Here is a 13,969-nt window from a genome sequence, read left to right on the forward strand (position 1 = left end):
TTTATCATGAGTATCTAGGGATTTCTATTCCAAATGATGTGAAAATTTTTATAGATCATGATTCACGTACATATCGGTTCATTTTGAGATTCATTTATTTACAATAAATAAAACACTAACACATACACTGCCAAATTATTTAAAATCTAAATTTAGAATGAAGATTTGGCATTACCATTATTCTTTTATGGAAAATACTTAATACCCCGACCAACTATTTGCTCCATATTACCCAATTCCCTTTTTTTTTTTTTATCATTATTGTGGTAATTTTAGCATTTAATTACTCTATATTTAATATCCATGATTTTATGGATTTGAATTGTAATTGGTACGTATCATCCTGATTGGCTTTTTACATCTCTTTTAATTTCAAAATAGAACGGATTGAGCATTTCATCTAGCATTTAATTTGGCAAAATGAAATATATATATATATATATATTTCTATTCATATTAACCTGAGGGCTAGTGAGATCAAACTTAATCTATTCCACGATATTTTCCTCGATCAGCTGCCAAACAAGAAGTCCTGGCATATATTCAACAAGTCCGTACAGACTGCAGAGCATCCAAAGAAGATCTCCACCACCAAAGGGAGTAAGCATGCATGCATCCATGCAGAGCAAACTGTTAGGAATATAAATCATTGACACGCTGGAAAATAAACTGTAGGTGTCTAGGAGATTTTACCATCCATGTGTTTGTTAGAGTATGATTTTCTTAACTTTTATGATACGTGTCAGTTTATAAAGAAGGATATGTAAACCCAGTCGCCTAATCTACGTGGCTAGCATTACTGTATCTTTGAAAGTTGATACCATCACCATGGGCCATGCAAGGTAGTTGCATGGAAATGGATCTCTGGCACAGAGGGGACGTACGTCATTATTTATTTATTTTGATGTGAGGACAGGATGCCATTATTAATTAATTGTAATAAAGTAAAGCATGAGGGTATAATTAATACATCTCTAACTAATATATGTATATATAAAGGTGAAACATGAGGCTATAATTATTTCTCCAACTAATGTATAAAAGCAGCCTATGGTTCTAATATTCCATCGCATAAGTACTTGTACTACTACCTCTAGGGAGCTAGAGAAAACGTTCTAAAATGCCCAAGGCCTTGTTCTTCAACTCTCTTTGCTTTTTAAATCGCATTTTCTTTCGGAAACCGAGAGGTTTTCGCAGAAATGTTAGCAACAACAGCCATGCAGGCCTAAGCCAGTCCAAAAATCACAAACCATATGCTTCTCTTGCCCATACATCACCAAACCTCTCAAACCAAACTCTCATCATCTTCAATGTGGAAGGAGCTTTGCTGAAGTCCTCTTCTTTGTTCCCCTACTTCATGCTTGTGGCCTTTGAAGCTGGAGGCCTCTTGAGGGCGCTTGTGCTTTTTCTTTTATACCCTTTTATATGTTTGGTCAGTGAAGAAATAGGGCTGAAAATCATGGTCATGGTCTGCTTCTTTGGGATCAAGAAAGAGAGCTTTAGAGTAGGCAGAGCTGTGCTGCCCAAGTTCTTCCTGGAAGATGTAGGGTTGGAAAGCTTTGAGGTGCTGCAAAGAGCAAGGACGAAAGTTGGTGTTAGTGATCTCCCTCAAGTGATGATTGAGAGCTTCTTGAAGGACTATTTGGAGATTGATGTTGTGATTGGGAGGGAGCTAAAGGTGTTTTGTGGCTACTTTTTGGGTCTCATGGAAGAAAAGAAGGACAATGTTTTACCTCTTTTGAAAGAACATGGTAGACAGGAAAACATGGGTTTTGATATAATTGGGATCACGGCCTTCAACAAATTTCTTGATCATCACCAATTATTCTCGCTTTGCAAGGTATAATCTGTATCCCAATTTTTCGTCAAATATAGCTAATTAATGTTCTGTCTCTCTGAGTTTGTTTATATGTCTTTTTCAAAATAAACATATTAGAGATATCAAAATCATCTATAAATTCTAATAATTAATAATGATGTGACAAATGATAGTACGTATCTTACTTCTTATCAGACCAGAAAAAATATGTATCTTTCATCTTAAATAAAAAAAGTTTGAAATGAATAAAAAAATAAATAAAACATTAATGTACGAATTGGAATGTAAACGAAATTTGATTTGGGGCATGTAATATTAGTATATTACTCTCTTCTTCCTTTTACGATGATATATATAATAATATAAGGCTATTGCTGCCCTGCATAACAGATGATATATATATATATATGATAGTATTTATACTTTTAAAGTAAATAAGATGCAGAATGGATCCGATTAAAATAAATAATTTTTAACTTGTGGTCTAATAATATTTCACTGTACAATATTAAAAAATTTCGATATCAAATTTAATTTCTTTTCCCAAATAAAAAAATTATATCATCACGTAGAATATGAAATTATAAAATTTAATTTGGTGCATAAATTATTACTCTTTCTTCCTTTTAAATCTTTATAAAACAAATAAAACAAAATAAAAAAATAAAAAATAAAACACCGTAAAAATGTGCCAAGAGGCTAATTAATGATATTTAAAGCTTTTGTTTATATTTTTTTTTCTTTTTTCCCTAATAAATGATGATAAGGGACTTCATTAATTAAGATTGTTTCAACTTGCAATAGGATGTGTACTTAGTGGGGAACTCGGATAAGAGGAGCTGGAAGAACCTACCGAGAGACAAATACCCAAAGAAGCTCGTGTTCCACGACGGCAGATTGGCTGTCGCACCGACCCCACTGGAAACTCTAGCAATACTTATGTGGCTCCCACTTGGGTTGGTCCTCGCAATCTTCAGGCTCTTCATCGCCATATCCCTCCCATACGACGTGTCGTGCCCTATACTCTCTTTCAGCGGTCTCAGGCTGACTGCAAAAGGTCAAAGCCTTGTTGAAAATCATAATCCAAACGACACGGCGTCGAAAGGTCTCCTTTACGTTTGTAACCATAAAACACTGCTGGACCCTCTATACCTTTGTTTCGTACTGAAGGAAAATCTGTATGCGGTAACGTACAGCCTAAGCATAATGTCCGAGATACTCTCACCAATCAAGACCGTTCGATTGACAAGGAACCGCCATCAAGATGCGAAGATGATGGAGACGTTGTTAGACCTAGGGGGCCTAGTCGTTTGCCCCGAGGGAACGACATGTCGTGAGCCCTACCTCCTGAGGTTCAGCCCATTGTCGTTTGAAATCAGCGACAAAATAGTTCCTGTTGCAATGGACTGCCACGTCAGCATGTTCCACGGCACGACTGCTGGTGGGCTCAAGTGCCTGGACCCACTTTTCTTCCTCATGAACCCGTCGCCAATCTACACCGTTCAGCTGCTGGAGAAGGTATCCGGGTCGTCCATGTGTCGCGATGGGAATAGGTCAAGGTTTGATGTGGCTAATCAGGTGCAAGGTGAGATTGGTAAGGCTTTGGGGTTTGAATGCACAGAGCTTACAAGGAGAGATAAGTATTTGATTTTGGCAGGGAACGAAGGGATAGCTTGTAAGAGTTGAGTGTACAATCACCACACATGCAACCCATTTTACAGCTTATGTTTAATTTCTTGCACATTAAGTATATATATAATATAGTGATAAAAAAAAAGTATATATATAATATAATCACCAAATGAAAAGGTATATATATAATATATGGGAATAATGGGCGTTGGTTAGGGTTTTAAATCAGAGTGGACCGATTGAGTACACGGTCTTTACCTACCAACTCTCTCCATTCTTCTTTGCTTTGGTTCAAGAAAATTGATGACACAATTTGTTATTGTCCTTTGTGCCTATACGTTGTAAGTTCTGATCTTTAGTTTATCTCAAATTTGTCATTAAGTATTGCCGTATTGGTGTGACGTTAAAACTCTTTTGCCACTATATACAATATACTTATCAAAAGAGTGGTGTGACTCGAATAAAAAAAGAAAAGCAGTGTTGACTGTGTTGGTGTAATTTAAATTGTATATATGTACCTGCATTTAATACATTGGATTATGAATGGGCATGACTTTTAACTCAATATGTACTTGAATCTACATAATATTATATAGATAGAATTGTTCTAAAGTTTACGACTTCTAATTTTTTTGTTTTTTTCAAAAGATAATCTTTGAAGTGGAGCCTAGAAAATGAACGATTCGAATTATGAGATTATATCGTGTAATGAGCTAAAAAATAGTTGTTAATTTTGTATTAACTTGCTAACTAGCTAATTAGCTTTACAGCACTCCTTATTAAATATATATATTTACACAAAAATATTATACTCGATCTCCACAATTGTTATAGAGGGAGCTTTAATTGAGCGATCTCTTAAATAAACTTATATGAGAAACATATTGTAAGATTCACTTTGTATTTTAGTTCAATGATTTGAACCGTATATATATATATATATATATATATAGAGGGCCCTTCCAATAAGGGATCCCTCATTTAGTGTTAAATGAGGGATCACCTTGTGGGGCCCACACGGGTCGTTTTGTATTAATCCGAACCGTCCATTTTTTATATCTTCATTGATAGATCATCCCTGCAAAAAATCAGCCAAATCGGAAATCGTTTACTCGTTCAATTAAGCGGTCAAAGTTATATGTTTATAGAGGAATTTGTTATTCGTTCATTTGTTTTAAACTTTGACCACTAAATCGAACGGGTAAACGATTTCCGATTTGGCTGATTTTTTGCAGGGATGAGCTATCAATAGAGATGTAAAAAATGGACGGTTCGGATTAATACAAAACGACCCGTGTGGGCCCTACAAGGTGATCCCTCATTTAACACTAAATGAGGGATCCCTTATTGGAAGGGCCCTCTATATATATATTATATATTTTATAATAAATTACTCATAAGTCCAGTTTTTGAAAGATTTTTAAGTGGAAACCCAGTTAATAAAAAATTAAGTCAAAGCCTAATCTATTGCGTGCACGGGTCTGAACACCGAAATCAAGCTACCGAGCGCTCGGTACTCTTGCCGAGAGCTTGGCGAATGCAGATTTTAGTTGCAGATGCATCTTTTTTAGGTTATAAATGCATCTTTTTAGGTTTTTGATGTAGCTTTTTAGGTTGTTGATGACAGATTTTAGAATGTAGATGCATATTTTATGTTGCAAATACATGGATGAGGTCGCAGATGCATGTTGCATATGCAAGCGCCAAGTGCTCGATGGTTCCTCGGTAAGAATTGCCGAGCGCTCTGTAGAATTTCTGAGCGCTCGGTAGAATAGATTAGGCTTTCTACTTAAGTTTTGAGCCAGCTGAACCATGATTTATCTTTCTTTCTCATTTTGAATTTCTACTTCAAGCACCCTATTTTTTAAGTATCCATTTAAAGATCATTCTTGAATTAAAAAAAAAACGAATAGAAAAATTGAAAACCATGTCATCATTGAATTAATTAAATAGTGATCATTTTAATGTTTATTAGAAACATATATTATGCTTGTCTATTTATTTGATTACAATTAGATGTATCAATATTTTTGGATTTGTCTACATTTTAAGAATGATGATTGAATGAAATTTTTTAAAAGTAAATAGTTTAAATCATTAAACTAAATATAGGCGGACAATTTGTTCGCTTGCCCAATCTTTTGAACAAAGGCCTGAATGCTATTAAAGATATCTTTTCCGACCTAATTTTTCTTAAGGGAAAAAATAACTAATAAAAGTATTCTTTATACCAAAATAAAGAAAGAAGCAAACTTTGGAGAGATTTTTCGGTGTGATCGATACACAATCACGTGGTGTAACCAATCCAACATGTCATCATATGGGTGGATGTTGTTAATATTATACCCTAGAAGAGATAAACATACTGTCTAACAATACCCTTACACGTTGGATTGGTTACATCACGTGGCGATGTATCAGTTACACATTAAAAATTCTCCAAACTTTGGGATGAAATCATGTATCCGTGTTTAACATCGGTTATTTTCTATAAACAAATTTGTAGTAAAATTGAATCGATCTTCACACTTGAAATTCCCAATCAATCCCTGGAAGACAAGCACGAATAAACATAAATTTCATAATCTTTATATGCTTGTGTTTCTTTCCTGGTATATATGTTGGTTTCTTAATTATATATTGTGATTTCAGTAATTTCACCAATTTGTAAGGGCAATTTCTTTCCAATATCCGATATATCCTTCAACCAAGAAGAGAAAATTATGACAGTAACAGCTTTGTTTCATCTATCACAGCTTGAGTCCATCAGAATAATGGTTGATGATGACTGTGTAGAAGGTTCACCTTCGATCCTAACATTAATTATTGATTTCTTTGTAATTAATGAAGTGAAAACCATTTAATGGCCAAAAAAAAGATGAAGTGAAAACCATGCACAAAGTATTTTAATTTTCTTTTCTTGTTTTGGAAAACAAAGTTAAATTAATTTTCCAATTGCAACATAAGATGCGTAATATATAGTGTACACATCATACATGAAGCAAATACTTTAACATTATCTAGTTGGAGCGCACACAAAAAACGCCCTAACAGCTATATATAGAAAGGATAAATTAGAAATGGAGGGATGAAAAGATAGATTTTGGAGACACTTAAATCTAAAAATTTTCATTTTTTTAATAAATCAATTGTCGTTTTTACTTAGAATTTATTTTGACAAAAAAAAAAAAACAAAACAAAAACAAACTATGTGACATTCACTAAATTAAATGATCATGGTGAGTTTTAATTGTTATGTGCATTTTTTTTTTTTTCTGAATGACGATAATTTTGAATTGTGAGAGATTTCATTACGAGGGAATTAAAAAATATATAAGTTTCTAATGCAACCTAGGCCTTAACAAATATTAATTAAAATAGACTGAGACCTCTCTAGTTTTGTTTTTGTTTTTGTTTTTTTTTTTTTGATAATAAATAGACTAGGACCTCTTGTGGGTCTAAGACTCTAAAGACTCTAAATGCAAGCTGTGCATTTTGCTTTTAATGCGTAGGTGGTTACTTTTAGCCACACAAAAAAAAAAAAAAAAAAAAAAAAAAAGCGTGGTGGATGACTTGATTTGGCATGCATCATTCAAATCCCAACGACCAACTACCTCACAAAATTAAATGTATTCAAATTTGATCAACTCCACCATGTTTTTTTTTTTTTTTCCTTCTTTTTTCACCCAGGCCGGGTGTGGCTAACCGGCTTGAAGCAATTTGAGGGTGTAGCATCAAATTGATCTTCCGAGTCCAACTCCTACATGTGTACCATGAAAATTGATGCTTTGTGAAGTTTTCGGAGTTAGCTTAAGTGGTGAGAGTGAGTGAGATATGTAAGGATTATGATTAAACTAAATCTAGGATTCAATTTCTTCCAATGTAACAAAAAAATTGATGCTTTGTGATATGCATAATTGAGGAATTTACCTTGAAGGACTGGACATTGAAAACGTCACATATATAGGACTATTTCTAGTCTAACCCAAAAATAATAAAGTAAATTAACAAAGAGCCACAAAAAATTGTAAGTTTCACTCATAAATCTATGTAAAAGATCTATTTATTTTTAAGCCGCCACAAAGAGTAGCTTAAAACTAAACTTTTTTTTTTGATGCCATATGTAATCCTCACAGAGTTACATTTTATTTTGTTATGATGCAGTATGTAAAAAGTTACATTTTATTTTGTTATGATACAGTATGTAACTCTTGTAGAGTTACACTTTATAATTTCGTATAATTACACTTTGTTGAATGATGTAGTATTATTGTAAGGTTTAAACATTTAAAGTTTAGATTTTATAACTTTATATTTAGGGTTTTAGGGCTTTAGTCCTAAATTCTAAAGACTATACCCACTACAAGAAAAAACACTTTGGGCGACAAACTGATTTCATTGCCCAAAGTCCAATTTCGTTGAGCGTTTTGTCGCCCAAACCATGACGCTCAAAGTCTTGGGCGACGAATCTATCATTTATGTCACCCAAAGCTACCTGGGGAGACGAAATTGGTTCGTCTCCTGAAGTAACTTTGGCCGACGAATGACATGTTCATTGCCAAAAGTCGCTTTGGTTACGAAATTGTTCGCCGCTTAAAGTAATTTTGGGCCTAAAGTCTCTTTGGGCGACAAACTCATACTTTGAGCGACGAACCATAAGTTCGTCACCTAAAGTGGCTTTAGGTGGCGAACATATTCGTCGCCCAAAGTTTTCTTAATTAATTTTTTTTAAAATTCTTTTTTCATTTTTTAAATATTGTTTTTTAAAATTTTTTGTTTAAACGTTTTATCTAAAAACTATATAATAGAACACAAAATTTATTTAATAAATTTTTATTAACACAAATTAGCAAAATTATAATTCTATACAAAGTAGTAATAACCCTAATGGTCAATCTATTCTAAACCAGTAGCGTCATCGTCATTCATGTTTAGGAGCGGCTGATGAGAGGACGGTGGCGGGACAAACCAGGTATTGCCTTGGTAAATGCAGCATACAACACCTCATTCTCCGCTCTCTCGGCTTGTAGGTCCTCCTGCAACTTCTTCACTTGAGCGAACAAACCCTGTGACGACTGCAGATGGCTGAGAAGAAGATGAAGATGAAGACAAAGACCGAACATCATGAATCCGCCCATATCCTATGCCGCGTATTTCCTTACCGAGCCTAACACCCAGTAAGTCTATCATAATACGAAGTCTGACATCGGAATCGAGTACTGAAATCGACTATAACAGAGTACCCGGAGGGTGCTGCTCAGTCAACTCTCTAAATATCTTCTCGAGTTAGTCACCATTTCATCCTTCAAAATGTTATATACACAAGTAACCAATTAGAAAATTAAATACAAATATAAAAAAGTGTGAAAAAAAAAATTAAAATATAAAAAACTAATATGTTTTGCCTTGGCCGCATCACAACCAGGATGGACATAGATATCCCCGAAAGTGTCTATCTCTGGGAATTGCGACCCGCCCTGAAAAAGAAAATAATGTTGTTAAAGATCCAAATAATATTAAGGAATATATATATATATATATGAAATTAAATAATGACGTACCCGACGTCGCGACTCCACTCGATATGAGATGGGTGTCGAACCATTATGATGGTTAAACGGCTTCCCTTTCTGGTTCCTGGCATTGGCGACCAACTTCTTCTGTTAAATATTAAGAAAATTATAAATGTGTAAGTGTATATGTACAATAATAGAATAACAAAAAAATCATCAGTTTTTTGAAGTCTTAAAATGATAAAACGTACCAAAAATTATGAGCTCATGAAATGATCGCACAAAAAACACCACTGGTCAGGCCGCTCTACCAACTCAATAGGGGGGTTCGCCAATGCCTCAACTACCGACGAAAATCCCTTGAAATGCCTGTGTAGTTCGTGCTTCCACTGCCTGTAGGACTTGATGAGTAAATCTGTCATGTATGTGACGGTAAGAGGATCATCCATCTGAATGTCAAAGTTAACCTGAAAAAAAATATTAAATTGTTAGGAATTATCAAATTCATCATTTTGTATTAATTATCGAGCTATATTCACTGAGATGGAGCGGATCACTTTGTGTTAAATCTCTGCCGGCAATTTTTCCAAGTGGTTGCAACCATGGCGCACTCGACACGGACAATCTCCCCCACATTGTGCGAAAACAAACTGTCGACGTTAGGATCTAACGGTCGTCGACTATTTTGCACACACATAGACAGGCTCCCAGTATTCGGGAATGGCTGAACTACGTCATCGGGAGTTGATCGACTCCATCGCCTTCCACCTTATAAAATAAATTTCAAAATACAACTAATTGTTACAACAAAACTAAATTTAACATACAAACTAAATTATATTTCTCAAACTAATTATTCTACATTTTGTAATTAAACTAAATTTTATATTTAAACTAAGGCATAAATTCAATTTAGACACATAACTATATATGTCATTTTAACGGGGTCCACGAATTTTAAAATATTTCAAATATACACCCGATCTACTATCTAAATTGAAAAATGGACTTCCGTTCATTGATTCGTTGAGAGATCAATTAAATGCCAGCTAGGCTTTTGCTGATCGGGATTACTTGGCGACGTGGTGTCATCTCAGCAAACCTTTCCCGCCAAATGAGCGACGCGGTGACACCGTTTCACTTAACCCCTGCCACGGGACCACAAACTCATCATTTCTTTCTCGCTCGTCAAACACAGGTGAGGGATTTATATTCGAATTTGGGAAAAAACGTGATGTTTTTGGGAGACTAAATGGTCAAGAGAGCGTTCGATGAGCGGGAAAGAGGTGATGGGTGTGTGGGCCCGTGTCAGGTGGACATGTGTCGCTCATTTGGCGGGAAAAGTATGTTGAGTTGGCGCCACATCGCCAATTAATCCCCGTCAGCAAAAGCCAAGCTAGCATTTAACTGATCTCTCAACAAATCGATGGACAGAAGTTCATTTTTCAATTTAGATAATAAATTGGGTGTATATTTGAAATATTTTAAAATTCGTGGACCTCGTTGAAATGACATATATAGTTATGTGTCTAAATTGAATTTATGCCTTAAACTAATTAATCTACATTTTGTAATTAAACTAAACATATAAAACTAACTAATAAATTTTATGATTAATTTTAACATACAACAAACTAACATAATATACTAACACCATATATAACACTTGAGTTTTGGTTCCAATGAGTTTAAGAAATGCCATATCCATAGCACTTGTGCTTTGGTTCCTCCTTTGGGGTGAATTTGACAGAATAACAATAATCTAAAATGCACCGAAGCTTGCATACCATATGTATCAGTCTAAGTCCCCAACACAAAAATCCACAACAGTCATATTAAGGTGAACATAATGCAACAACATTTCATTAGTGCCAACAAGAAGGATAATGTAGGTGCCAACAAAACAAGTGTTATCTAGCACCACTAAAACATTGACAGATGTACAGTCAGCTAGTTTAGTCAATAGTCAGTCAACAATCACAACCTTGCACCTCAGATTCTTAATATCCACCATATATGCACACATGCATACTCATTTTATGTCATACCCAAAAGTGTACCTCATCCCCAACATTGACCAAATAACAAATTAATCAAACCCAATAAAAAAAAAAATTTCAACCAACAAATCTATGGAAAGATAGTTCTTTTCAGAGACAATATTTGCCTTCTAAAATGAAGTTACTTTTGCTGCAATAACACCATCTTTTGGCTGCACTTTTTTTTTTTTTTTTTTCAAAATCTTTTGGTTTTTAAGAGCTAACATCTATAAGAACCTAAAATTGTGCACACGGATTATAAACCAAATATCACGAATGTGCTTGGAAACCAAACATATATCATAGTCATGACTAATTGTAAACCAAACATATATCATAGTCATGACTAATTGTAAACCAAAATCTTCATACGCATAGAGATCGAATTAAGCAGAAACAACAACATGACATTTTCAAAAACAAAGAGAGAAATAGAAGTGTATCAAGATTGCTTGCCTAAAAAATTTCCCTGGGTATTACTATTCCCCTGGCCACCTGCACTTGATCCCTCTGAAGAAAAGTTGAAGCTAATGAGCATAATAAAAAAAAACAGAAAAACCCACTAATTAAAAAAAAATAGAAAACCCACCAAAAACCCACAATTGGGTGGGTTTGCTACAGGTGGTTCCAGTGGTGTTGTTGGTCGGGGTGGGGATGGGTTTCGGGGAGAGAGAAATAGGAGGAGAGAAAAAAAAATTACCCAAAGAATGGGGTTTCTGTGGCTGGGGATGGGGGTTTCTATGGGTGAGAGTTTCGGTGGGTGTGGGTTTCAGGGAGAGAGAACATGAGAAAGAGAAGGGGAGAGGGGAGATCGGGAGAGAGGGTTTTGGGCGATCGGGATCGTAGACGGCGTTTGGGGGAAGCCACGCGAGGCTAGGGTTGGGGTTGGGCAGAGATGGAGGCAGCGAGAGATGGAGAGATTCGAGAGATGAGAGATAAGAGAGATGAGAGAAGATGACAGCAAACAGAAAGGTAAAAAAAAAAAAAAAAGAAGAAGAAGAAGAATAGAACAAATTTTAAACATCCCGAGACCTTAGGCGACGAAGGCATTTCGTTGCCCAAAAACCATTTGGGCGACGAACTAGGAATTTCGTCGCCCAAAAACCATTTGGGCGACGAACTAGGAATTTCGTCGCCCAAGGACATTTTGGGTGAGGAAATTCCAAGTTCGTCGCCTAAACATTGAAATGTATGAGTGGGTATAACCCTGCGAATTTTTCATATTTTAGGCGACGAACAACGAATTCTGTCGCCCAAGACACTTTTGGACGACGAAAAATGTATTTAATTCGTCGCCTAAGAGCCTTTTGGGTGACGGCTTTCCTAGTTTGTCGCCTAAAAGTTGCCTGAACAATTAATTTTAAATAATTAATTATGTTGTTAATTTTACATAATCAATTATGTTATTAATTTTAGAGTCTATTAATTATAAGGTACTAACAAAGCAAAACATTAACTAAAACCAAGGAGTGAAATTTCGCCCAAATTTTTGTTTTTTTGGGATCCCGAAATTTTATCACATATCTCTTAATTTTCGATAATATTTCAACGAAATTTCGCTAATATTTCGGCCGAAATTTCGACCCCCCTGCAAGTGTGTTTCTGTGAAATTTCGCTGTGACTATTGATACAGTGATACCTCACTGATTGACTCCTCACTCAATCACTCCCAGCCTCATTTTCATCCACAGACTCATATCTCTCTCTCTTCTCTCTGTCTTCTCCCATGTGCAAAAGATTTCTCTCTCTCTCTTCACTTTGTCTTCTCCGCCTGTGGCAGCCCCTTGCCTCCTTCTCCGGCGTGACTCCCTGCAAAGTTTGTAACTTTCTTCCCCGGCGAGACCCCTACAAGGATTGTAAATTGTAAGTGCATGAGCTTGATTGAATATTGATGCCTAATATTGCGATTTGAATCTCTGAATCTCTGATCAAGAAATGAGTAGATTATAATCATTAAATTGGAAAGTCTATATATGGTTCAGAGCCTCAGTCCCTCAACTCCCTCCGCTGATGGCTCCATATACATATATGTTAATAAATGGTAATATAATAATATTAATTGATATAGACTAGTCAAATGGTAAAAGTCTGTGTTCTTTCACTTCTTGGTATGTCATGCTGCAACATTCCAGCAATTTAGCTTTTATTTCATATTGATTAGTTAATTAACTTAATTCTATATTAATAATTTGATATAGATATTATTCTTATTAATCGATTATTTATTTTTTTATACTAAATTTGAGGCTCTTGATGCAAGATCAGTATTTGCTAATATTGATGGGATCTGAAACATCTCCCATCTGATCATTTTTAGCCACCAAGATCTGAGGCGCCTTTCTCACAGTCTCACTCTCTATTTTTCATTTTTTTTTTTTGCTTATTTGTAAAAGCTTATGAAGTTATGAAATTAACTAGTTTACTTCTAATTTTGCTGCTAATTAATTATGCTCATATTATTCTAGGTACCCAAATAAATTTGGGTTTAAATTTGAAAATATTGACTGTGATTGTGTATATTTGGAAATAGGTACCCAAATACTTATTGTGATTGTGTATTTGTGTATATTTGGGGAAAGTTTAAATGTTTAATATGATTTTGGGTTGATTTTGCATATTTGATTGTGATTGTGTATATTTGATTGTGATTTTTCATATTTGATTGTGATTGTGTATTTCTGTATATTTGATTGTGATTTTGCATATTTGATTGTTATTTTGCATATTTGATTGTTATTATGATGATTGTGAATTTGTGATTGTGTATGTCTTTTGTTATTAGCTAGGTACTAATATGGACAGTGGAGGAAGAGCATGTGATTCAGCTTGGGAGCATGCATTTCCAAATCCGGCTAGTAAACAAGGTTCAATATGCAAATATTGTGGCCTTGTAATGAAGGGTGGTGGAGTGACAAGACTGAAATACCACCTTGCAGGTATGGATCCTGGAAGCAATGTGAAACGTT

The 13,969-nt window shown here is 34.9% G+C and overlaps 1 protein-coding gene across 1 annotated transcript; it reads left to right on the forward strand.

Annotated features, from left to right (window-relative positions):
• The first annotated feature begins 1,077 nt into the window (after nt 1–1,077).
• LOC147283115 (putative glycerol-3-phosphate acyltransferase 3) lies at nt 1,078–3,857 on the forward strand. The gene is made up of 2 exons (XM_086247570.1): nt 1,078–1,840; nt 2,624–3,857. Exons 1-2 carry the CDS (start codon nt 1,121–1,123, stop codon nt 3,503–3,505), a joined length of 1,602 nt encoding a protein of 533 aa, XP_086103696.1. The 5' UTR covers nt 1,078–1,120; the 3' UTR covers nt 3,506–3,857.
• The last annotated feature ends 10,112 nt before the right edge of the window (nt 3,858–13,969 follow it).

Source organism: Dryas octopetala, chromosome 6 (assembly GCF_963921425.1).
Source record: "Dryas octopetala chromosome 6, drDryOcto1.1, whole genome shotgun sequence".
Taxonomy (NCBI): domain Eukaryota; kingdom Viridiplantae; phylum Streptophyta; class Magnoliopsida; order Rosales; family Rosaceae; genus Dryas; species Dryas octopetala.